The following is a 23,761-nucleotide window of genomic DNA, read 5'->3' as shown; positions in this document are numbered from 1 at the left end:
TGCCGATCAGTAGTGATTGATTGATTGATTGATTGATTGATTGATTGATTGATTGATTGATTGATTGATTGATTGATTGATTCGTGGTTTCCCATTTTCACACCAGGCAAATGTTGGGGCTGTACCTTAATTAAGGCTACGGCCGCTTCTTTCCCACTCCTAGCCCTTTCTTTCCCTTTGTCGCCATAAAATCTATGTGTGTCGGTGTGACGTAAAACAAAATTGCACAAAAAGAAGAAAACAACAAAACACAACAACTAAATGTAGACACATGTAACACAGACGCTTATTAGTATGAATCACATTTGTGCACTAATGACCTCGTTACATCAGCGATATTGAACACTGATTTTATCACTCGGATTCTCTCGGACTCATGCATTATACAGATGAAGTGATTATGAGGTTATAATCAGGTCGAAGGAGCCTCCGTGGCTCAGACGGCAGCGCGTCGGCTGCTCATCGCTGGATACCGTGGTTCAAATCCCGGTCACTCCATGTGAGATTTGTGCTGGACAAAGGGGAGGCGGGACAGGTTTTTCTCCGGGTACTCCGGTTTTCCCTGTCGTCTTTCATTCCAGCAACACTCTCCATTCTCATTCCATAGCATCTATCAGTCATTACTAAGTCACTTTGGGAGTGGTGATTCCATCGTACTAATAGCCTATATATGATTCATTCATACATCGCTGACCCGGTCAATGACTGGAAAACAGGTTGTAGGTTTTCAATCAGGCTGAACACTTTTTAGCAGGGAACGTCAATAATATCCTGATTTCGTGGATATAACATTGATGAAATAAAAACCGACAACTACTCTATTTTCTGCCATTGCCAATACTTTTCATCATCTGTACGTCATATCACACTACATTCCTGATTCTTAAAGCAGTTTCTTATTTTTATTCAAGAATGCTTTACTTGGGGCAATATAATTAGTGCTCTCTAGACATATATTTAGATGAGCAATAGACCTATGTGGAAATTTCAATACATAAGTCTTTTCTATGAACTAGTATGGTCCAAGATATGCGTTACAAAAATGTTGCAAAGTTTGGGTTGGGAAGAATTGAGAGAAAGAAGAAGAGCTGCTCGACTAAGTGGTATGTTCCGAGCTGTCAGCGGAGGGATGGCGTGGAATGACATTAGTAGACGAATAAGTTTGAGTGGCGTTTATAAAAGTAGGATAGATCACAATATGAAGATCAAGTTGGAATTCAAGAGGACAAACTGGGGCAAATATTCATTTATAGGATGGGGAGTTAGGGACTGGAATAACTTACCAAGGGAGACGTTCAATAAATTTCCAGTTTCTTTGAAATCATTTAGGAAAAGGCTAGGAAAACAACAGATAGGGAATCTGCCACCTGGGCGACTGCCCTAAATGCAGATCAGTATTGATTGATTGATTGATTGATTGATTGATTGATTGATTGATTGATTGATTGATTGATTGATTGAAAATAACAGTCCTGGAGAATATCTGATGAGGCAGTTTCAATTCAATTCAATTCAATTCAATTCAGTTCAATTGAATATTCAATTCAATTCAATTCAGTTCAATTCAGTTAAGTTCGATTCAATTCAAATCAATCAATCAATCAATGATGTGTCTGTCGTCCAGGTGGCAGATTACCTATCAGTTTTTTACCTAGTCGTTTCTTAAATGATTTCAAAGAAGTTGTAAATTTATCAAACTGGTGTAAATATAGTAGTAGGTACCCTTGGTAAATTATTCCTATAAATCAATACAGTACTTGTTTTAGAAATAAATTTATTTGAATCGCTCTATTACCATACGCTTTTTAAATATGAGTATTATAGCCTACCTCGTTCAAGAAATGTATCAAAAATATAACCTTGCCACGAATTCAATTCTCTAATAACATCGATTCTGATCATGATTGACCTAATTGTTATACTCCGTTTGTTACACTTCAGATGACCTTTGTCTCGCAATAGTAGAATCGATCTGAAGTTCTCTGGTGGCACATACAGTACATTTTGGTCCTGCCACGACGATCGTGCACGAACTTAGCCGATGACGGCTCTTGAGTGTCAGGCGCTATAGATCGAAGTCTACGTTCCTAGCAGTAGCGGCGATTGGGGATTGGAAGTGGTCGGGGAGGGCGGAAGTGGGTATAAACATCTAAACTGAAAGAAAAGAAGGTAAAGCTACAAAATGGTAAGACTGTTTATGCTCTCTGAGCGAATTTCGACTAAAATGTAGACGTTGACAGTTTACCAGCTAACGGCAATAATAATAGTTTTTTTGAGATGTTGATTCAATACTATACAATAAACCTTTCACCAAAGGAATATTACAGATGTATTACAATTACATAGAGGTACAGCGTGATTATGCAGTTAAAAACCATTTAGTGTTTGACTACACGCTGAGAAACTAACAGACACTGAAGAGTGCTAGACTGACGAATGCGCGCGGCAAGCCGGTGAATCATTCTCAGTTTCCATGAACTTGGCAAAAAAGAAAATTATACTCCTGCTACCCTTCCTCGCGGCACATGCAAAGTCTCTACTACATGGTGTGGAGCTACACAGATCTGTTAGCCGTGACGAACGACATTTAGTGTGTATTTCCACTAATAATTTAGTTAATAATAAAATGAAAGAATGAACTTAGTTGATAAGACCTCAGGGCTTGTACAAATTGCTTTTAAAATAATTCCTCGTTTCAGTCGGCTAAAATGGGATAAAAAAAAAGGTAATGTTTTGCCCCCCTCGCCCCTCTAATTGCTGCTATTGCTTCCCAGCACTAAAACAAAGTAACTATCTTCTCTGTAGACTGGAAGAACAGCACTCGGTTTCTTACTAAGGTTGTTTATGGGCATGCCTTTAAACAAATTAGTTGACAAAGTGCGCTTTACTTCAATTTTGTAAATGAGCTCGAAGCATGAAAAATCCGTATTTAAGTCTTGTTTGGGAGAATTTTCTAAAATATGCTCAACAACAATAGACACATCCACATTCCAAGTAGCAGGGTCTTGTGAAATAAATGTTTTAAGTGCTTCGGAATTTTCTCAGATAAATCTGGCTGTTCTTCATTCGATACACCAGTTACTGGATAAATAGGCTCAGCATTAACATTTGCGGTATTATTAAACAAAAGTGTAACTGGTTTATTTGAGCCTACCTCATCACGGTCGCTTAGGTCTTCCACAACGTGCATTTTTTTTTTTTTTTTTTGCTATTGGCTTTACGTCGCACCGACACAGTAGGTCTTATGGCGACGGTGGGACAGGAAAGGGCTAGGAGTGTGGAGTGTGAAAATGGGAAACCACGGAAAACCATCTTCAGGGCTGCCGACAGTGGGGTTCGAACCCACTATCTCCCGAATACTGGATACTGGCCGCACTTAAGCGACTGCAGCTATCGAGCTCGGTACATCGTGCATTAAACGATCGGTTTGGTCTATTTGTTTTTCTGTTATTAGTGGATGATGGTTCGTCTTCATCTAAGCAGTACTTGTACTAGTCTTGTACTAGTCTGAGTTGAAGTGATGTCCGTAATAATATCCACAGAGATGGACCTTGATGGAGCATCTTGCTCCATAGAAGCTAATTTAGGGGTGAAAAATAACTCTATTTTCGGAACCTTTTGTAAAAGGTTTGCCTTCTCGTGTTGTACTTTCAAAGCATATTTCCTGTTCTCAGCACCACTTAGGTTTTACTCATTTTGTGTTTTAATGAAACCAGAATCCCTACAAACAAACAATGTATGGAAATATTTCTTACTATATTTTTTTAAACATATTTATTTATCAAATATGACCAAGTGCACTTTTTTGTTGTTACAAATAAATGTTTAAGTTCAGTGCGGACGGGATTATCTTAACTATGCTAATTACTTTTATTTGTTATCAGTTACATTCTACTGGTAAAATCACCTACGAAGTGATACAATCTAATTTTACAGAGTATTCTAGATAAGGCTCTTACTGTACTGTGTTTTAATTTCTCTCAGAGTCTGTAATGTTCCCTAATTTTCTATTGCACTTTCTCAACTCCTGTAACAAAACCAAACAAAAACAACAACAAAATACTTCTTCTCACAAAGCACTTAGATAATGTCCACTCACTTCGTTGACTCTGAGAGCAACAAACTTCCATCTGGTTCTCTTCAGGTGTGTACTGTAAAGCTTCTTGTCCAGCTGTCCAGCAGTAGTCATAAAATGGACAGTGTGTTCAATAATTCAGAGTGTAGAATTATGTTTTGTCCTTGGGGTAATGAGGTAATCAGGTCTTATGAACTGGTCCTGTCTATTGATTGTGAAGTTCATCAGTTGAAGAAAAGCTTTTGCTTGCATACATACTGGTCGGACCCGTAGAAAAGTGGTCAGTCTATGTAGTTTTGAGTCACCTTGAGAACAATATGAACAGGAATCCGAGTCAGTCATTCGTATGCAATATAGCCGTCCCTTTCTTGGTACAATGCCATGGGCTACCATATACCATGTAGATCGCACTTTAGCAGGTAAATGAGGAGCACTAATGTTTTCCCAAAGTTATTTAAAGTCATTGTTTGAAAGGACGTGTTGAAATAGGCGCATGAGTAGTGGAGGTGTTTGATGACGTGTTAATTGTACTTCTGGTACAAACTTGGCTTCCGGCAAATGATTCTTGCAAATACATGCGGAGATACTTCAGGGCTGGCATGACAATCCGAAGATCAAGTGGTTTGCGCAAGTCCATCACAGTAGACCAGTGTTGAAACAAAGCAGATGAGAAGCTCCTTTGGTTCATTTATATTTTTCTTCCACGACTCAAGAATAGGGCTTAATATTTAATGGAGACGTTTACCAACCCAAGCCCACTAGCAGTTGGCGGAATATACAGGGTAGTTATCGGAACTCGGAAGATATTCATGCCAAGTGTACCATGAAATAGCGCATATTATCTGTCTAGCAAAAGTTGCAGCAATGGTAGTACTTGTGCAAGATACCAGCATTTTAACAGAAGGTATGTGTGAACAGTCCATATCCTTTGGATTAGAGAAAGGTCTCGGCAGTAGACTTCTTTTGCATAGACTTTTATCTTGTTAACAACAGGTCCCCAATTTTGTTGATTCATTTCTGTGGTCGTAATAAATTCCAATAATCTTGTGTGTTTCCACCGTTTGTGAGGGCGGGAGTTGAGGTAATGACGTCCATTCTCCCAAGGGAATCACTTTCGATTTATGATAGTTGGTAGACAACCCAGATACTGGACTGAACTGAGCATTTCTCATGTGGAGAACATCGTTATCCGAAGTTAACATTACACTGACGTTATCCGCTTAAGCAGCTACCGCGAGCTTTGTATTTCCTTGTGTTATTCCTCTTATGTCCTTATGCAGCTTGCAAATGAGAAGATTTAAGTCAAGGTAAACAGCACCATCGAAGCCGGGTATCCTTATTTTGTTGACCTCTTAATGGGAATGGTTTTAGTGTGAAAGCCATTAACTTGCAAAATCGTAGATACATTTGTGTATAGACACTGAACGTAAGAGATAAATGTGGGACTAATACCATGCCATTTTAAACATTTTATCAGATACTGATGATTTACGCTGTCAAATGCACGCTGATAGTCTAAGGGCACTAGTAAGCTCTGTGAAGGATTGCGTTCACTTGACGCCACGTAATAACGCAGCGAACAGGTAACATCAAAAATTGTTCGGCCAGGCACTCCGCAGTGTTGGGTAGGGTGTATGAGGGAGGATAATAATGGTCGTAATCTGTTGACGAGAATTCTGGCTAATATTTTGTAGTCATAATTTAGAAGGGTGATTGGGCGATAATCATTGACAGTACAGTAGTAGCTGTAGAGAACTTATTTATCAGTATAACAATCCCTCGACGATGTGATTCACAAAGTTGTTTCCTCAGTAAAACAGTGTTCAGGACGCAGGTGAGATCTCCGATTATCGACCAGCAGACAGAGTAAAATTCCTGAGGTATTCCATCAATCCAAGGTGTTTTTGAGCTCTTCCCGTGACGAATCGCTTTCAAGACCTCTTCTTTGGTTATGGGTCTTTCAAGGCTTGAGTTATCCTCTTCTCTGAGTGGTGGAGGCTTACAGTCAGCAAAAAAGTCATGTTCATTGTCTTGGATTGGGATGGCATCAAACAGTTGTCTATAAAATGAGTCGAATGGCTTGTTTATAGTCGGTTGTGTTGTGCACTCTTGTCCTTCTGGGTCTTGAACTTTCAGTATGAGGGATTATTTGCGTCGCTTAAAGTCCTTCATTAAGTGATAGAGCCTGATCTGTTCATTTTCGATTGGTTCATTGACCCGACTGCGTATCTTGAGTCCCTGCAGTCGTTGATGATATATAGCAACTATTTTTACTTTATAGTGGCTGATTTTACTTCTTCTCTCTGGTGATGGCTGATAGTTTTCTTGTAATTCATAAATACACCTAAAAAAATGGCGTATGGCTTTTAGTGCCGGGAGTGTCCGAGGACATGTTCGGCTCGCCAGATGCAGGTCTTTTGATTTGACACCCAGTAGGTGACCTGCGCGTCGTGATGAGGATGAAATGATGATGAAGACGACACACACATGCAGTCCCCGTGCCAGCGAAATTAACCAATGATGGTTAAAATTCCCGACCCTGCCGAGAATAGAACCCGGGACCCCTGTGACCAATGGCCAGGACGCTAACCATTTAGCCATGGAGCCAGACAATACACCTAAGATAAATGTTTATTAGACGTTCTTCGTCTTGATAAATTTTATAAGATTTTCGCTTAAAGAAATATTTAATTTCCGGCTTTACAAACCGATCCCACCAGTCAGCACAATCTTGATATCTAGTCTTTCTTTTACTCCCTTCTGCCCAAAGCAATTTCAGTTCTTCAAGGATACTAGTATTCTGAAGACAGTTTGCTTTCATCTTCCAGTATGAGCGTTCTCTAGGTATGAAATTTATATTTAATCTTATACGTAGAATGACAACTGGGACTGGTACTACTTCTACACGACTTATTTAGTTAGCTACTGTAAATTTTGTGGAACGTGAAAACGATCCAGTCTTGCCGCTGAATCTGAATACAAGAAGGTAAATACTGGCGACTTATGTTTTAGCACCCAAGTATCACACATTTGGAGGCTTGTAACTAAAGTTTGTAAGCTCCTGCTCGGCTTAAAGGGACCTCTACAGTTTATGTCATGCAGTACACAGTTAAAGTCGCCCCCCCCCCCCATCAAACACAGTGCGTAGGCAAGGAGCGAAGTAAATATGTTAAGTCTGACTGAAAGGATTTTTTCCTTTCCTGGCGTTTATTACTGCCAGATGGCATATAAACATTGTAAAACAGATAATTTCGAATCTACCGCTCATTCCACGACCAGAGGGAAGCTTCTCTATTGATTGCAGTTCCATACTTGACTTAGTAAGAATAGCAGTACCTAGGTTATCACTTTCAGTGTTTACATAGGCATTGTAGTTTAATACCGAAGAAAAATCATGCACACTGAAATTAATAACACACATCAGTCATTAAAAAGAAAAAGGATTCCATTTTAGAAAACTAGCAAATCTGCTCATAGCATATCGTGTTATTAACGGATTTTAATTTTTACTGGCAAAATAAATAAATAAATAAATAAATAAATAAATAAATAAATAAATAAATAAATAAATAAATATGCCACATAAACAAGAGCACACACAAATGCAAGCACAGTCCGGTTTCATCGTTCACGATCACAAAGCAAATTAGTGAGCCGTTATGAGCAGACAGCTTTACCATGACTAATAGTCGCGACAGTCACAGTACAATGGGGCATCTCACGCCATGGATACAAAACAAGGGTTGTGAGGGGAAGTTAAAAGAGGACCTTGATTGCATTCCGACGCAGCTTAATTCACTCTAAGAATTTTAAAAATGACGCGCAGCTGTCTTACAAAAAATGAACTGTTCAAAATAAATGATTCAGCAGCTCCTACGTTATTTTTGACAGAAAACTCTTGTAAAAATTAGGAATTAACTATTTTTGTTCATATTGTAAAATAAACATTGTATCCCAATAATTATATTTGTTTTTCTTAGCGTGTATATTTATGATCTTTTTTTCTTTCGAACTTGCGCCCTATGCATTTGCCCAGTCTGCCCATTTCAAGCCTGGAATCTGGGTCAACATTAGAAGGAAGGTCCATGTATTGCACGCGATGGAGAAAGGGTGAAGAAATTATTTCCATTTCTTATCCATTTTTTAAGAAGCCAATTAATTTTGAAGGAAACAGAGAGACTTTGAGGAAGATGTTGCGAGAAATAGGTTAAAGTTTCAAAAACTACAATTATAGAGCCGTTCCAAGGGTAAATAATACCATTGCTTGAAGAACCCACCACCTCCAAGAAATGTCAAATATCGTCGGGCCATTGCTGTAGTTGGACCGGTACACCGTACACGAAAATATGATAGAATTGAAGATGCCCCTTTCATCTTGATTAAAATTGAAGTTGTCTGTTATTATTAGGCTAGCATTATTATGGCGGCTATTAGGATTTTAAAACATTACATTTTATTTCCTTTGTTAGCCAAGAATAACAGCCGAGAGAATTCGTCGTGTTGATCACACGTCACCTGCAGGTATTCGAGCTGAGTAGCGGTGACTTGGTAGGCCACGACCCTTCGGGACTGTGGAGCTGTGGGGTTTGGTTTGGGTTTTAGTTGTCACACATGTCCGCTACTTGCTTTTCTCGAACATTATGGACAGCCGTCTCAAAAATTGCTATGATGTGATCAGTTAATTTTAAAATTTCGCGGTTTGCCCTGGGAACGGCTCCTTCACAAATATTAAACCATTCCGCCTCAACTCAAGAAAGTCGGGCTGAGTATATCAGATGGTAGAGTGCTGGCCTTCTGAGCTCGAATTGGCAGGTTCGATCCTGCCCCAGTCCGGTGGTATTTGAAGGCGCTCAAATACAGCTTCGTGCCGGTAGATTTAATGACACGTAACAAGAACTCCCGTGGGACAAAATTCCGGCACCTCAGCGTCTCCGAAAATCGTACGTACCAATAACACTATTATTCAATTCAGGGAAAAGCGGGGAGAGGTTGAGTTTAGCATATTTTGTACTAACGATTGGGCATGGAGAGACAATATTGTTTATTTAGAACGCGGCAGCAGCGGACGCTCGGCTTTCTTTTCCCCTTAATATTTTCGAGGGGAAGTTCAAAACCACTGCTGTTTGAATTTTATATACCACCCCTAAACTGATGTGTTTTTCCTCAATAAGAACAAATAATAATAATAATAATAATAATAATAATAATAATAATAATAATAATAATAATAATACACTGACTGACAGAGCAAATGCAACACCAAGAAGGAGTGGTCAGAACTTTATGCCAATTGCAGGGTAGACTGACGTCACTGAGGTATGCTCATGATGGGAAATGCGCCGCTGTGCTGCGCACGTAGCGAACGATAAATGGGACACGGCGTTGGCGAATGGCCCACTTCGTACCGTGATTTCTCAGCCGACAGTCATTGTAGAACGTGTTGTCGTGTGCCACAGGACACGTGTATAGCTAAGAATGCCAGGCCGCCGTCAACGGAGGCATTTCCAGCAGACAGACGACTTTACGAGGGGTATGGTGATCGGGCTGAGAAGGGCAGGTTGGTCGCTTCGTCAAATCGCAGCCGATACCCATAGGGATGTGTCCACGGTGAAGCGCCTGTGGCGAAGATGGTTGGCGCAGGGACATGTGGCACGTGCGAGGGGTCCAGGCGCAGCCCGAGTGACGTCAGCACGCGAGGATCGGCGCATCCGCCGCCAAGCGGTGGCAGCCCCGCACGCCGCACGCCACGTCAACCGCCATTCTCCAGCATGTGCAAGACACCCTGGCTGTTCCAATATCGACCAGAACAATTTCCCGTCGATTGGTTGAAGGAGGCCTGCACTCCCGGCGTCCGCTCAGAAGACTACCATTGACTCCACAGCATAGACGTGCACGCCTGGCATGGTGCCGGGCTAGAGCGACTTGGATGAGGGAATGGCGGAACGTCGTGTTCCCCGATGAGTCACGCTTCTGTTCTGTCAGTGATAGTCACCGCAGACGAGTGTGGCGTCGGCGTGGAGAAAGGTTAAATCCGGCAGTAACTGTGGAGCGCCCTACCTCTAGACAACGCGGCATCATGGTTTGGGGCGCTATTGCGTATGATTCCACGTCACCTCTAGTGCGTATTCAAGGCACGTTAAATGCCCACCGCTACGTGCAGCATGTGCTGCGGCCGGTGGCACTCCCGTACCTTCAGGGGCTGCCCAATGCTCTGTTTCAGCAGGATAATGCCCGCCCACACACTGCTCGCATCTCCCAACAGGCTCTACGAGGTGTACAGATGCTTCCGTGGCCAGCGTACTCTCCGGATCTCTCACCAATCGAACACGTGTGGGATCTCATTGGACGCCGTTTGCAAACTCTGCCCCGGCCTCGTACGGACGACCAACTGTGGCAAATGGTTGACAGAGAATGGAGAACCATCCCTCAGGACACCATCCGCACTCTTATTGACTCTGTACCTCGACGTGTTTCTGCGTGCATCGCCGCTCGCGGTGGTCCTACATCCTACTGAGTCGATGCCGTGCGCATTGTGTAACCTGCATATCGTTTTGAAATAAACATCAATTATTCGTCCGTGCCGTCTCTGTTTTTTCCTCAACTTTCATCCCTTTCGAACCACTCTTTCTTGGTGTTGCATTTGCTCTGTCAGTCAGTGTAAATTACAGTAAATCTACTCAAGGTGGGAAGTTTTGAAGTGAATGGTCGGTATAGGCCTTACATATTAAAAGGTTAGTTTGCTGAAGTAGGTCCTATGAACAACAGTATGACAAATGAAATGGGCCCGTACTGTCAGTGGTGAGTGGTGGTGATTATTGTTTAAAGAGGAAGTACAACTAGGCAATCATCCTCTATATGACACTAATTAGAGGGAAAAATGGAAGGGACACGACACTTCGAGAAATGAAGATATCGGCCAAAGGAAGTTTAGGGCCACGAAGGGTGTGAAAATGAAAGATCCCCTAGCCCTCGCAAACCTAATAACGTCGGGGCCGGAAAAGGACAAGAGTTGACCAAGAGAGGTCGGATAGTATAGATGAAAGTGAGGAGCCTGGTACAAGTAAGTGCAAGAAATGACAGGACTCAGCTAAGGACCCCGTGGTCGCAAACCCACGCTCCAAAGTTCAGATCCCCTGGGCCGCCGGTACTGTTAACGTTATCCGTTAACTTATATAAGTTATAACGTCATAATGCATTGAGCTGAAACTGCCTGACGTGGCGTCTCAAGAATGTCACTACGGTGATACGTTTATTTAAAAAATCACGAAAACGCCGAGTTGTTAGGTTCTAAATGAGGAATGAACTTACAACTGTTGCCACTGCAAAAACCTGTGGCTAATTCTAACTCTTCTGAAAAGATTATTTCTGGACGCCAAAAGTAAACTATCGTAAATGGAAAAAGGATGATTTTGAGGTTTCTGTCGTCTGTGACTTGTTTTTAGTAGTGTCTTCTTAGTAATGTCTTCTTATGAGCACACGATTGTGTGTGTTTCGCAGGAATGAGTATACGCTATGTGATACTATCGGATGTGCAAGGAGAAACCAGCGATAAACAATGGTAAGTACAGTTCAACCTTATGCCGTCAGCCCGTCAGCCGCACTACTTATCGTATTGGTTCTTACGATAGTTTACCATAGTCAGGGGGTCGACCGTTGATTCACGTCCGTAGATTTAACCTGAAAACTACCCTACACGTGACCTCCGGGTGGTGGTGAGTAAATGATTCAGATGCCCCCATACTGCCCTTCAGGACCTCAAGACAACAAGAGGTCGGAAACACCTAAGAGTCCTTCTAAGGTAGTATAATACCAAACACGGATAATTGACCCATAACTGACAATCTTCCAATTAAACATTGAAGGAATAAGTATAGCCAATAGCAATTTCCTTGTTAAGATCTTAGTGGAACATGAAGTTGACGTTCTAGTGCTGCAAGAAACACACACGGAAAATCACGAACAGCTATTAGCTCGAGGTAGAATACCTGGATAAAAAATGTTGACAGCACACCATCAAGCTCAGTATGGCATTGCCACCACATATATTAAGAAAGATATATGGCAGTACAATGTAATCCCAACCAGTGAATGTCATAATTTCTTATCCGCGTCTGTAAAAATATAAAATACTGTGATTACAAATATTTACAAACCTCCCTCCATATCCTGGTCTGACTTTATAGCTATAGTCCCTTTTAATGAAAATGGTATAATAGGGGATTTTAACAGCTACTGCCAAAATGATCAGAACGGGAATAAGCTGGCAGAATGGCTGAAATAAATAATCTGACCCAGGTGTATGGTCCTAAAGACAGGGGTATATTTCACTCAACTCGATGGAATCAAGATTATTCACGGGATCTATGCTTTGTCTCCCCTGGCTTCATAACACCAATCTCTTGTATTCGGAGGCAAGTACTTCAAGACTTTCCGCATAGTCAACATAGGCCAGTTATATACAAAATTGGATTTCAAACCCCAATTATGCATTCCACACCTAGACCCCACTGAAACTTTAAGAAGTCAGACTAGGAGACAAATGCCAAAATACTCTGATGCTAACATCAGGTGGATTCAAGCAGTACCTGAGAAGTACTGTACTATAGATTTGTACGATTAATAAAAGCAGTAGCCAAAAGTACTATTCTACGAGGTTTCCGCAGGGAATATGTACCGGGCTGGGATAAAGTTACTGAACTGTTACAATCACTCGACAATGCCAGAAAAGAGAGAGGGTTAGGCCTACTGTTGAAGATTTCAATTTCAACCAGTCCAGCAGGAAGGCCTGGTAAACTAGATTCTGCTTCCATACCATCAAAGAAACCTACATCTGTTAACGTAGATGTAATAGCTAACCATCTCATTAATATATCTAGAACGACAATGAACAGAAGTTCACCAGACTGGTAAAAAAGTAACTTAGGCAAGTCAAACGCTCAACTCAACCCCCTGATGTATACTCAATACCTTTCTTCGTACAGGAAGTTGAGCAAGGTTTACTCCCTCTTCAGAATAGAAAGGCAGCAGGATTGGATGGGATTTACCCGGAACCCTTAAAGAACTGCGGGCCAGCTACGAAGCGATAGCTGGAGTCAAGCCTACAATATTCAAAAAGAATAAAACCATTGCCCTCTTAAAGTCAGGGAAAGATCCGAACTTACCTCTACCTTGCTCTCTATTACGTACAAACTTCTAGAAAGATTGATTCTGAAAGAAAAAAAAAACAAAAAAAAAAACAGCACGAATAATTGAAGCATTAATTCCAGGTGAACAAGCAGGACTCCGCCCTGGCCGTGATTGCAGCGACCAACTCCTTTCCTGAACCACCTTTGTGGAAGCTGGTTTTGAGAAGAAGTTGAAGAGCGTCTCTGTCTTTCTGAATCTTACAGCACCGTTTGGAAGGATGGTCTACTACTAAAACTGATCAAGGTTGTTCCCTGTACGAAGATTACAACCTTGATAGACAGCGTGTTACGTAACAGACTATTCCAAGTTTACTCCAAGAACGGCGGAAGCCAATTCCGCAAACTGAATAATAGCTTACCAAAAGTTTTGGTTCTCTCACCTGCTCTTTTTAATTATTACACCCATGCTTTTCCTAAAACAGTGTCCCCCAAAATTCATATATGCAGATGATATCAAACGCACTGTTCAGTGTACCAGTTTTGCTGAAGTAGAAGATATTCTCACCAAAGACTTTGCAGTTCTAGATTACTACTACAAAACATGGCACTTGCAATCATCAGGAAAGCGAAGTAACTACTTTTCACCTGGTCAGGTCTGCAAACTACTTCCCTAGAGTCATTTTGGAGATAAGGCATTACAGTACAATGGCGCCTCTAAATGTCTGGGGATGACTCTGGATAGATACAGAGCACATCTACGTAAATCTGCTGTAAAACTGAAGAGCTGTAATAAGCTCCTTCAGCGCTTAGCCGGTACATCATAGGGTGCTGACGCCAACGCACTGAGAACAACTGCTCTAGCGCTTACATATTATTCAGCTGAGTGTTGCTCCGCGGTATGGCTTACAGCTACAACACTTATCTTGTGGATGTTTAGCTCCGCCGCAACATGCGAATCATAACTGGTACATTACTTCCTCCTCCAATCCAGTGGCTTCCAGTGCTGAGTAACATTCTGCCTCCTCCGATCAGAGGACCAAAATATATATCTTGTTCATCTATGGTCAAAAATGCGCAAGAACATAGCACTCCCAATTCGGGAAGATGAGAAGCAACTAGAAACTTATAGACTAAAGTCCCGAAAACCGGCATATAAAACCTGCCTTGGAATTGGTAAACAATCACTTCATTCCCGAAGACAACTGGTGGAACGAATGGACATCTTCTATACCACCAGGTATCCTGAAAGTTGAGAACCAAGTGTAAAACTTAGTGGCTTCAATCTGCCTAGGTACGTCTGGAATAGGCTCAACCGTATCAGGTGCGGCTTGGGAAGAACCGCTTCTTTCTTCATAAGTGAGGTTGGAGAGATAGTCTATTCTGCGACTGTGCTAACAGTCCACTCACAATGGAACACATAGTATTGGATTGTCCCTCCGTGCCTTCCCTGGAAGTCTGGAGGACCTGAACTCAGCTACTCCTAAAGCAGTGGATTCGATCAAGAGTTTAGATGTACAAATCTAATCTTTGAGTTACGTGAGACATACTATTTCTGTTGATGCACTTAAGGATCTGTATTATTATTTTTTTATTGCATGTTACTCTAAATAAATAAATAAATAAATAAATAAATAAATAAATAAATAAATAAATAAATAAATAAATAAATAATTAAATAAATAAATATCATGGTCAGAACTGTCGATTCAACCTGCCATAAAGGTAGCAAAATATGTGCCTCAGCAGCTTCTTTCTGCTCTCCTGTAAAATCAGTGAAATGTCATTTACGATAGTTAGGTACCTCTGACATACAGATTTATTTATTTATTTATTTATTTATTTATTTATTTATTTATTTGCTATATGCTTTACGTCGCATCGACACAGATATGTCTTACGGCGACGATGGGATAGGAAAGGCCTAGGAATTGGAAGGAAGCGGCCGTGGCCTTAATTAAGGTACAGCCCCGGCATTTGCCTGGTGTGAAAATGGGAAACCACGGAAAACCATCTTCAGGGCTGCCGACAGTGGGGCTCGAACCCACGATCTCCCGATTACTGGATACTGGCCGCACTTAAGCGATTGCAGCTGTCGAGCTCGGTAACATCCAGATTTAGCCACAGAATTTCTTTAGTTTGGAATTGAACATACCGTACTGCTAGATCATATCCAAAAGTTCATTTAGATTAGAGATGCCATAATTGTTACTAACGTTTTTAAAAGTAGGAAAGATCATCATATGAAGATACAGTCGGAATTCAAGGGGCAAATTGGGGTACATATTTGTTTATAGGAAGAGGAATTAAGAATTGGAATGTTTTACCAGTGGAGATGTCAATAGCCCTAAATTTACGACTTCTTTGAAATAATTTAAGAAAATGCTAGATAAACAATTTATAGAGAATCTGCCACCGACGCAGATCAGTGGTGATCGATTGGTTCATTGATTGAAGCACAGCCAGTTTATATTTCGCGGTGGCGTTGTTCAGTCTGGAATTATTGGCTACTTATATTAGTGTAATAACTAATATGTAATAAATGCCACAAAGGGAGAGCAAAACGAGTCCATCCGGACCCTCCATCGACATAATGGGTTATTGATTTTAATAGTATCCAGAAACTTTTTCAACGTAGGCCTATAACACTAATGTCGATGAAATGTGGGTTCAGCCCTTTATTCGGTTAAGAAATGTTGGCAAAGTGATGACGAAATAGGGCTCACCTCTTATGATACTCAGGACATTATTATTATTATTATTATTATTATTATTATTATTATTATTATTATTATTATTATTATTATTATTATTATTATTATTATTATTATTATTATTGTACCGGGCGGTACACCTCCGCTCCGCTTATTCAAACATTGCGCCAGTTGAAACTCCTCTACTGGAGGAAGCCTAAACTTTAACTACCGTGTTAATTCTCAAGTTTCTCAGAAGATGTCCCTACTTGTAAATTTTGAAGTGTTCTGAACTGTGTCATTTTCGATGTATTTTTGTTTTCCCTGTAGTAAGAAGTGTGAACATTCTCTTCTAGATGGCACTACTGAAGGACTACAATTGTGCACCCTAGTGCAAAGTGAAAGAACTGTTTTTTTTTGGAGAAATTTTGTGTTCATAAATTTGTTCTTTGTTAAATTTCTTTCAGTCATTGTTTAGGTTGGCTGTATAACCCTTCTCTTTCCGCCAGTTTTGAATTCGACCAATGAGTAATTTTTGTAATTAATTTTCCACCAATTCTAGATGTCTTCTTCAGTTTTGACTTGTAATCTTTTGGCCGTCCAATAAAAGCTTGTGGGCGGGTGTTCTTATTCTTGAAAGGTCTCGAATGTTCCGCGAGGGTATATAAACTGCTGATTTTCGGGTCTCTGCGCCACTTCAGTAACATCTCTCATTGTGTAAATTATGTAGCAGGGGGCGGGAAGCTCCTCTTTCGTCGGGCAGCAGTTCATCAATAAGGTAATGGCCTTTTAATAACTTATTTTCTTGCTAGCTCAGCAGTTTAACTCTCGGGGCAGGTTCGATACCTTTTACCATGTAACTTTCCTCTAAAATGTAAAAGACACTTGGTATAAATTCTATCTCTTTAAACTACAAATTGGGATAGAGAGTGCCTAACCCTCTCGAGCTCCCTTTCATATTGTTTTTGAGGTGACTACGTTTTCTCAACCATTTTTCTTCGTTTCGTAATGTAATAAGTTTTCCTATCGTGTCACCTCCGTAGAATGGGATTAGCCCTTGCATAAGCGGCCTAGGGCCAAATTAGGTTTTAATAGTGTATTAGGAGTGCAAGTACGCCTCCACTCAAATTGGTATTTTGGGGCCATGTCATTTACCTGTTTCTTTACTTAATAGGCCTCAGTAGGTTGGGTATTTTTACCCCTGTGTTATTATACTTGGAGGTCAGCTTGAATGTGGAGTTTGGTGTGGCCTTTGATGGGCTTGAACTTTGAGAGCGAGTTGCTCTTTCTTAAAATTTGGTTTCTGTGTGCCTCAAGGAGGCTTTACCGTGTAAAGGGGAGCAAGTGCTCCTAGGCATGATTGGGGTTTTCTGCCCCTGTGTTAAACCTTGTATATAAGTGAAGTTGGGCTTATTGCTCAAGAATTGTGTGTCTGGCCCTCGGAGCCCAAATCCTGTAATAACTGTAATTGTACATTCTCGATTTGATGCTAGGCTACTGAGTACCTGTTATATTTGTTATTTCTTGATTTTGAAAAAGAAAATATAACCTTGTTAAATTTTAAATTAACTTTAATTTCGTAGGTTGAGACCTATTCATCCCAGCACCTTCTTTCACCTCTAACTACCACGGATAACTCCGTAACAATTATTATTATTATTATTATTATTATTATTATTATTATTATTATTATTATTATTATTATTATTATTATTATTATTATCCAAACCGGTAGTAATAAAGGTTTTATTGAAGGAGCTTGTCTGGTTTTTAAAGCAAAACATTAAGGGGGGAGACCTAGCTCAACACGGGGAAAATAGGCCTATATATGCTACAAACGTAGTTGACAAATGCTGCACATATCCCAGGCTTGGCATGCAGAGCAATCAGAAGCAACTTCAATAATGTCAAAATTCTAACATTTTAAAATAAAATGTTCAAAATTTCCCACCTTTTTAACAATATATCACGGTTTTCTTCATAACTCTCTTACTGATTCACGGATAATTATGATTTTTTTTAGAGTTTCCTCCCATAATGTTGTACTACAATCTGTACCTCATTCAGGTCAATAGGATTTAAATTCGATTTTATATAACATTTTTATGTAAAAAGCTATTAATATTTTCTGGTGCTCGGAATAAAACCGCTACAAAAAATCCAAATCACAGTCTATGTTAATGATTGAGGTTCATTTCGTAGCTGGAGTTTTGATACACACTTTAAAAAAAGGAAAAGTACGAAAATTCTTAAACTCGGAATTTATAAGGGAAACAGTAATATATTGTTAAAAAGGCGGGAAATTTTGAATATTTTATTTTAAAATATGAAAAGTATTAAAATTCTGACATTATTGAAGTTGCTTCTGGTTGTCAGGAAGCATGCCAATACTGGGAAGTGTGCAGCAATTGTCAACAACAATTGTAGCATATTTAACAATCGAATGAATATTAACCTACTTTTTTCCTTTGTTAAGCTGGTGGTGGTGATGGTGGTGATTATTGTTTTTAAGAGGAAGTACAATTGGGCAACCATCCTGGGTCTCCCCCCTTAACTAAGTTCCTCGGCCACACGGAGAAGCATAGGAGCATGGATATGTGTTTTTTCCTTTCCTAGTTTAATACATAAAGTAGATGACGTACACTGATTGCCATGGTTACCATGGTGTTGGGAAATTGTCGACGCAAAACTGTCCACGCTAATTCTAGATAGACCCCAGCCTAAAAACATATTCGTGTTAAAAGGTAAATACGGAGAATACCATTGCAAAATACATTTTCAGAATTTCGAGTAATGGCGTCAAGAGAAACTTAAGCTCGTTTGCCGCTTAACCCTCAAAACACGCGTATGGGGTGGAATCTACCCCAGGTCATTTTATTTCCAAGTGAAATGTACAAATAACTTTTCTGTGCTCTCCCCGCTCTTGTAACTTTCTGGCTGGATCCCCGCAGAAAGAGTCATTCTTACATAATCTATCTTAAAATCACCAATTCATATAGTAATTCACCGGGCGAGTTGGCCGTGCGCGTAGAGGCGCGCGGCTGTGAGCTTGCATCCGGGAGATAGTAGGTTCGAATCCCACTATCGGCAGCCCTGAAGATGGTTTTCCGTGGTTTCCCATTTTCACACCAGGCAAATGCTGGGGCTGTACCTTAATTAAGGCCACGGCCGCTTCCTTCCAACTCCTAGGCCTTTCCTATCCCATCGTCGCCATAAGACCTATCTGTGTCGGTGCGACGTAAAGCCCCTAGCAAAAAAAAAAAGTAATTCATATTTTACAATACAATGATATGTGGGATGGAAAGCACCCCCACGTGTGTGTCTGCGTCCTAAGTTCTGGCGCATGTGCTTGAGGGTTAAATATATATATATTTTTTGCTAGGGGCTTTACGTCGCACCGACACAGATTTAGATTAAGGACAAAGATGAATAAAGACGTCGGTATAACCATGAGCTGTATCCTCATGTCCAGAAGATCTCTGATGTCATGCGGACAAGGAGAATTGCGTTTTATGGCCACTTAATAAGAATGAAACCCACACGATTATCGAACCAGATCTTTACCTATTTTAAAGATAAGAAGACCCAACCAACTTGGTTCAGTGAAGTGCAAAGGGACCTACAGGAGATGAGGATATGAAATGGCGTACCGTATGGCCTTTTTTTAGTGCCAGATGCAGGTCTTTTGATTTGACATCTGTAGGCGACCTGCGCGTCGTGATGATGAAATGATGAAGACGACACATACACCAGTCCCCGTGCCAGCGATTTAACCAATTATGGTTATGCCGGGAAACGAACCCGGGACCCCTGTGACCAAAGGCCAGCAAGCCATTTAGCCGGAGGAGATGGGAATCACTTACGAAGATATACAAGAACGCAACCCACTCAGGAGGAAAGTAAAGGACCACCAGGGTTTTCAAGAAAGGCCGAAGTTGAAGACGGGAAAGACGTGGATGGAGGAAAGAAAAGAGCAATACTGGCAACGAATGAAGGAGTGGGCAAAGATCAAAGCCCAGAAAAGACAGCTGAAATAACGTGGTCCTTAGTAGGCCGATGAAACAAGTATCCTAAGGCTGTGGAGAATAATGGTTTGACTCGATAAAGAACCAGACCAAGTTTATCAACAGGATTACATATAGGCCTATTTCGTTTTATCAGATCAGTCATTCCAAAATCTTAGTGAATTCTGTCTGAAATTTTTTGCGGTACGCAGAATATTGCAATGTATCACTGCGATCGTGATCTTACACCATTGTATTTTGATCATGGCTCTGATTTTGATCCTGTTAAGAGATTTGTGATTCAAGAGGTTGGCTAAACTGGGCTTCCGCAGTCGTCGCTCCCCACCACCTACCAAAACAGTTCTCCCTCTACTTTCCCTCATACCAAGTCTGAAAGTGTTGTATGTTGTATCCATGTATCGCGATGTAGTCTAATCTTGTAGTCGCAGGCAGGTCACAGCTGGAGCTGAAAAGCTGGTGTTTATTGTGTGCCCTCATGTAGTCACGCGTGTTGTGCTCAAGTTGTACACATCTTACCAATGCGACGTCTTTTGTTTTTCATTGCCATATCGAATCCGATTATTATTATGCGTGTAGAGAGTGACACCATGCATTTTATTGATAAACGTCAGCATTTTTATTGACCATGTCTGTAATTGTGCCTTGTAATTGAGGGAATCTCCAGCTTTGGGACACAAGTTCGTTATCTTAGTATTCATTAATATCAACATCCATCACGTTCAGTTAGCGCTTGTAATTAATATCTTCTTATGTTTTCAGATTAACAAGTGACGATGGTGTGCTAAACAAATCCAGTGATTTAGGTGAAAAGAGAACTGTGTGGTGGTGCAGAGCACGCGTGAGACTTAACCTGAGTAGACGTCAATTTAAATTTCAAAATGAAGGAATTGAAGAAAGATTGGAGGTTTCGTGTGCAAGCAGATACTTTGCCAGGAGAAGTGCTTTGTGTGGTTGGCAGTTGTGCTGAATTAGGGAACTGGTACAGCAATGGATCTGTGCAACTTTCAAAGGAGAGCGCATCAGAAGATAGGTAAGGTTCTTTTCCTAGTTCTTTATTATTTCGTACCGGTATGTTTGATCTAAAATGGAATCTGGTAAACCACTGTCAAGATGATCATGCCTTATTCTATTTGATTTTGCGCATGTCTTTGTCATTTTGGAATACTGTTCTCAGGCGTGTAAACTTCAGATAGGTACTGTAAGTTATGACAGCCAATTATATCTCGTATAGGCTCTCCTACACTTAAATTGTATTTGCCTATCAGATTATCAAATATTAACTAATTACAAAATGGTGAAGGGTGGAGGAAAGTAGAAAATATTTCACTTAATATGGCGTTTTCTAATATTAAGATATAATCCATTTCTAGTGATGTGTAAGCTGGTTAGTAACAGATTTAGATCGAGAATAATATCTTAAGGGTGTAAAAACTACTGTACTATGTTAATTTATCATACTGATACTCCCTGTGGTTGGGGGACACAGATGAAGAATACACCCATGGTATCCCCTGCATGTTGTAAGGGGCAACGAAGGGATGATGGAATGAGAACCACGAGACTACTTGTGATTAGTACCATAACGTGAGGAACACATGGGTCGACATTACTTGCGATTAGTACCACCATGTAAGGAACACCATGGGTCCACACGACATAGGACCAGTACCATTATGTGAGGAACACCACGGGTCTGAGCGTTGCCTGTGATAAGTACCCTCGTGCATCCTACTGAGGTGGGAGAGTGGGTGCTCGGCTGCAGAGACTAGCGTTTAGCAGGAATAGGTCCAGAGCACTGCGCTCGAATGGGTTGGTTCCACTGTGTTCAGAATGTGTTTGCAATACCTATGAGTAGTACCATATGTGAGGAACACCATGGGTCTGTGTTGCCAGTGGGTGTTACCATAATAAGTGATACACCGTGGGTCTACATTGCCTATGATTGATACCACTACGTGAGTAACACTATTAGTATATGTAGCCTGTAATTAGTACCACTGTGAGGAACACCACGGATCTAACCGGTGTCCGTAATTAGTCCCACTACCTATGTGAGGTACACCATGAGTCTGTGTTTCTGTGAACGGTGCCATTATGTGTGACATACCATGGGTCTACATTAGCTGTGATTAGTACCACTATCATAGGAGGAACATCATATTTCTTCTTTACCAGTGATTAATACTATTATGAGGGGCCAGTGACCTGAATTTTGGACCCCTTTGGAATACAAGCATCATCCCAGAAAATAAGGCATTGTGAATTGGATCCACTGATTGTTTTGGATCCATGGTCATTTTTCATCATCACTTTTTTAAGATTCTAGTCAGTGGATACATTTTGAAGTTTTAATTATAGTTTCATTTCGTTGCACCTCGTAACAGTAGGGGCCGATGACCTAGCCGTTAGACCCTTTTCATCAATTAATCATCATCATATATCATATCATACTGATAACTTAATTGATTAAATGCCATTTTTGGTTCAGTCTCATATATTTACCTCTTAACTTTAACATCACTCTTATTACATATTGTTATCTTTTTATTTAAAGATTGAGATGTAATTCAGTGTGTCAGATGATATAAAAATGGGATGAAAGACAGAAATCCAGTGGTAGATTATGGGAATTTATTTCAGAGTTTTGACGGACTAAGGAGCAAATTTGGAAGCTGGGTAGTAGAATCCTTCACTTTTCTTTAAGTTATCCCATGAAGATGATTAGTTTAAAAAAACTAAGCAAGACAATATTTTATACTTTGATGAAATCTGGTGATACAAGAAGGTAGTGTCAGATCAATTCTATATTGGTCCGAGCTGTTGGTGGAGAAATAGTGTGGAATGACATTAGTCGACGAATAAGCTTGAGTGTAACTTGCAAAAGTAGGAAAGATCATAATATGAAGATAATGTTAATTCAAGAGGTCAAATCGATCTAAATATTCATTTATAGGAACAGAAATTAGGAAACAGAATAATTTATCAAGGGAAATGTTTGAACAATTTTCAAGTTCTTTGGTTGTGGCATCATACACAACCATTAACCCGGCTCAATGCAGATAGGGTCACCGTCCCTATCATTCACTTAAGTAATTCTTGTCTGGCACATCCACGTTGTGGGGGTGGGTATCCTCCACATCAGTAGGCCGGTGTGGAGTGCTAAGTTCAGGCAGGGACCCAGTCTCACGGGGTATAACGTGAAACCCATCCCCAGGGTTACGGGTGAAGACCTTAACAGATCTTAGGCTGAGAAGGAGACTATCAGAATTGCGAAGATAGTGGATGAGGCAACTCATCCTCTCTGGGGAAAATTAGAAGAGGAAACCACTGCCCTGTGGAGAAGAGGGATCTTTAAAGGCTAAGGGAGTAAACCCCACAAGAAAATCCTCAGATGTGTTAGGCTTAGCAGGTCAGCAGATGAGTAAATTTGTACTTGCTTTCAACCTATAATACAAGCCTCGGATGGGAGTTTAAAAATGGAAATGGAATTGACAAGTCTTTAGCTACAATTGTACAGTATGATGGTAATGCTGATGTTCGTGCAAGTGTTAGATCAGAGAACAAAACCCGATTTGGATCAATAAATATTTTAACAATGAATGGGAAGGAAAATGAATTGATTGGTCTAATGGAGAGACGAAAACTTGACATCCTGGGATTAAGTGAAGTAAAATGGAAAGGGAAAGGTATGAAGAAACTAAGAAAGGGGTACACCTTGTACTGGGTGGGGAACAGTAAAGAGAAAAGAAATGTAGTGGGATTTATAGTGAATCAGAATGTTGAATCAATAGCTGAAGTTGAGTATGTAAATGAAAGAATTATAATAATGCACATACATGTAAAAAA

The 23,761-nt window shown here is 40.4% G+C and overlaps 1 protein-coding gene across 2 annotated transcripts in view; it reads left to right on the top strand.

The window, feature by feature from the left end:
- LOC136871803 (glycerophosphocholine phosphodiesterase GPCPD1) overlaps nucleotides 1–23,761 on the top strand; it is a 432,261-nt gene that overhangs the window by 185,753 nt on the left and 222,747 nt on the right. The window contains exons 1-2 of one of the 2 annotated variants that reach the window (XM_067145404.2): nucleotides 20,316–20,592; nucleotides 20,675–20,945. In XM_067145404.2, coding sequence (XP_067001505.2) covers nucleotides 20,794–20,945 — 152 coding nt within the window. In that variant the 5' untranslated portion in view covers nucleotides 20,316–20,592; nucleotides 20,675–20,793. Of the gene's footprint in view, nucleotides 1–20,315; nucleotides 20,593–20,674; nucleotides 20,946–23,761 lie in introns of those variants that run through there. The other variant, XM_067145405.2, reaches the window with a different exon arrangement.

Source organism: Anabrus simplex, chromosome 4 (assembly GCF_040414725.1).
Source record: "Anabrus simplex isolate iqAnaSimp1 chromosome 4, ASM4041472v1, whole genome shotgun sequence".
In the NCBI taxonomy this organism is placed as follows: Eukaryota; Metazoa; Arthropoda; class Insecta; order Orthoptera; family Tettigoniidae; genus Anabrus; species Anabrus simplex.
Note: the sequence above shows the minus strand (reverse complement) of the source record. Positions and strands in the feature narration are given on the sequence as shown.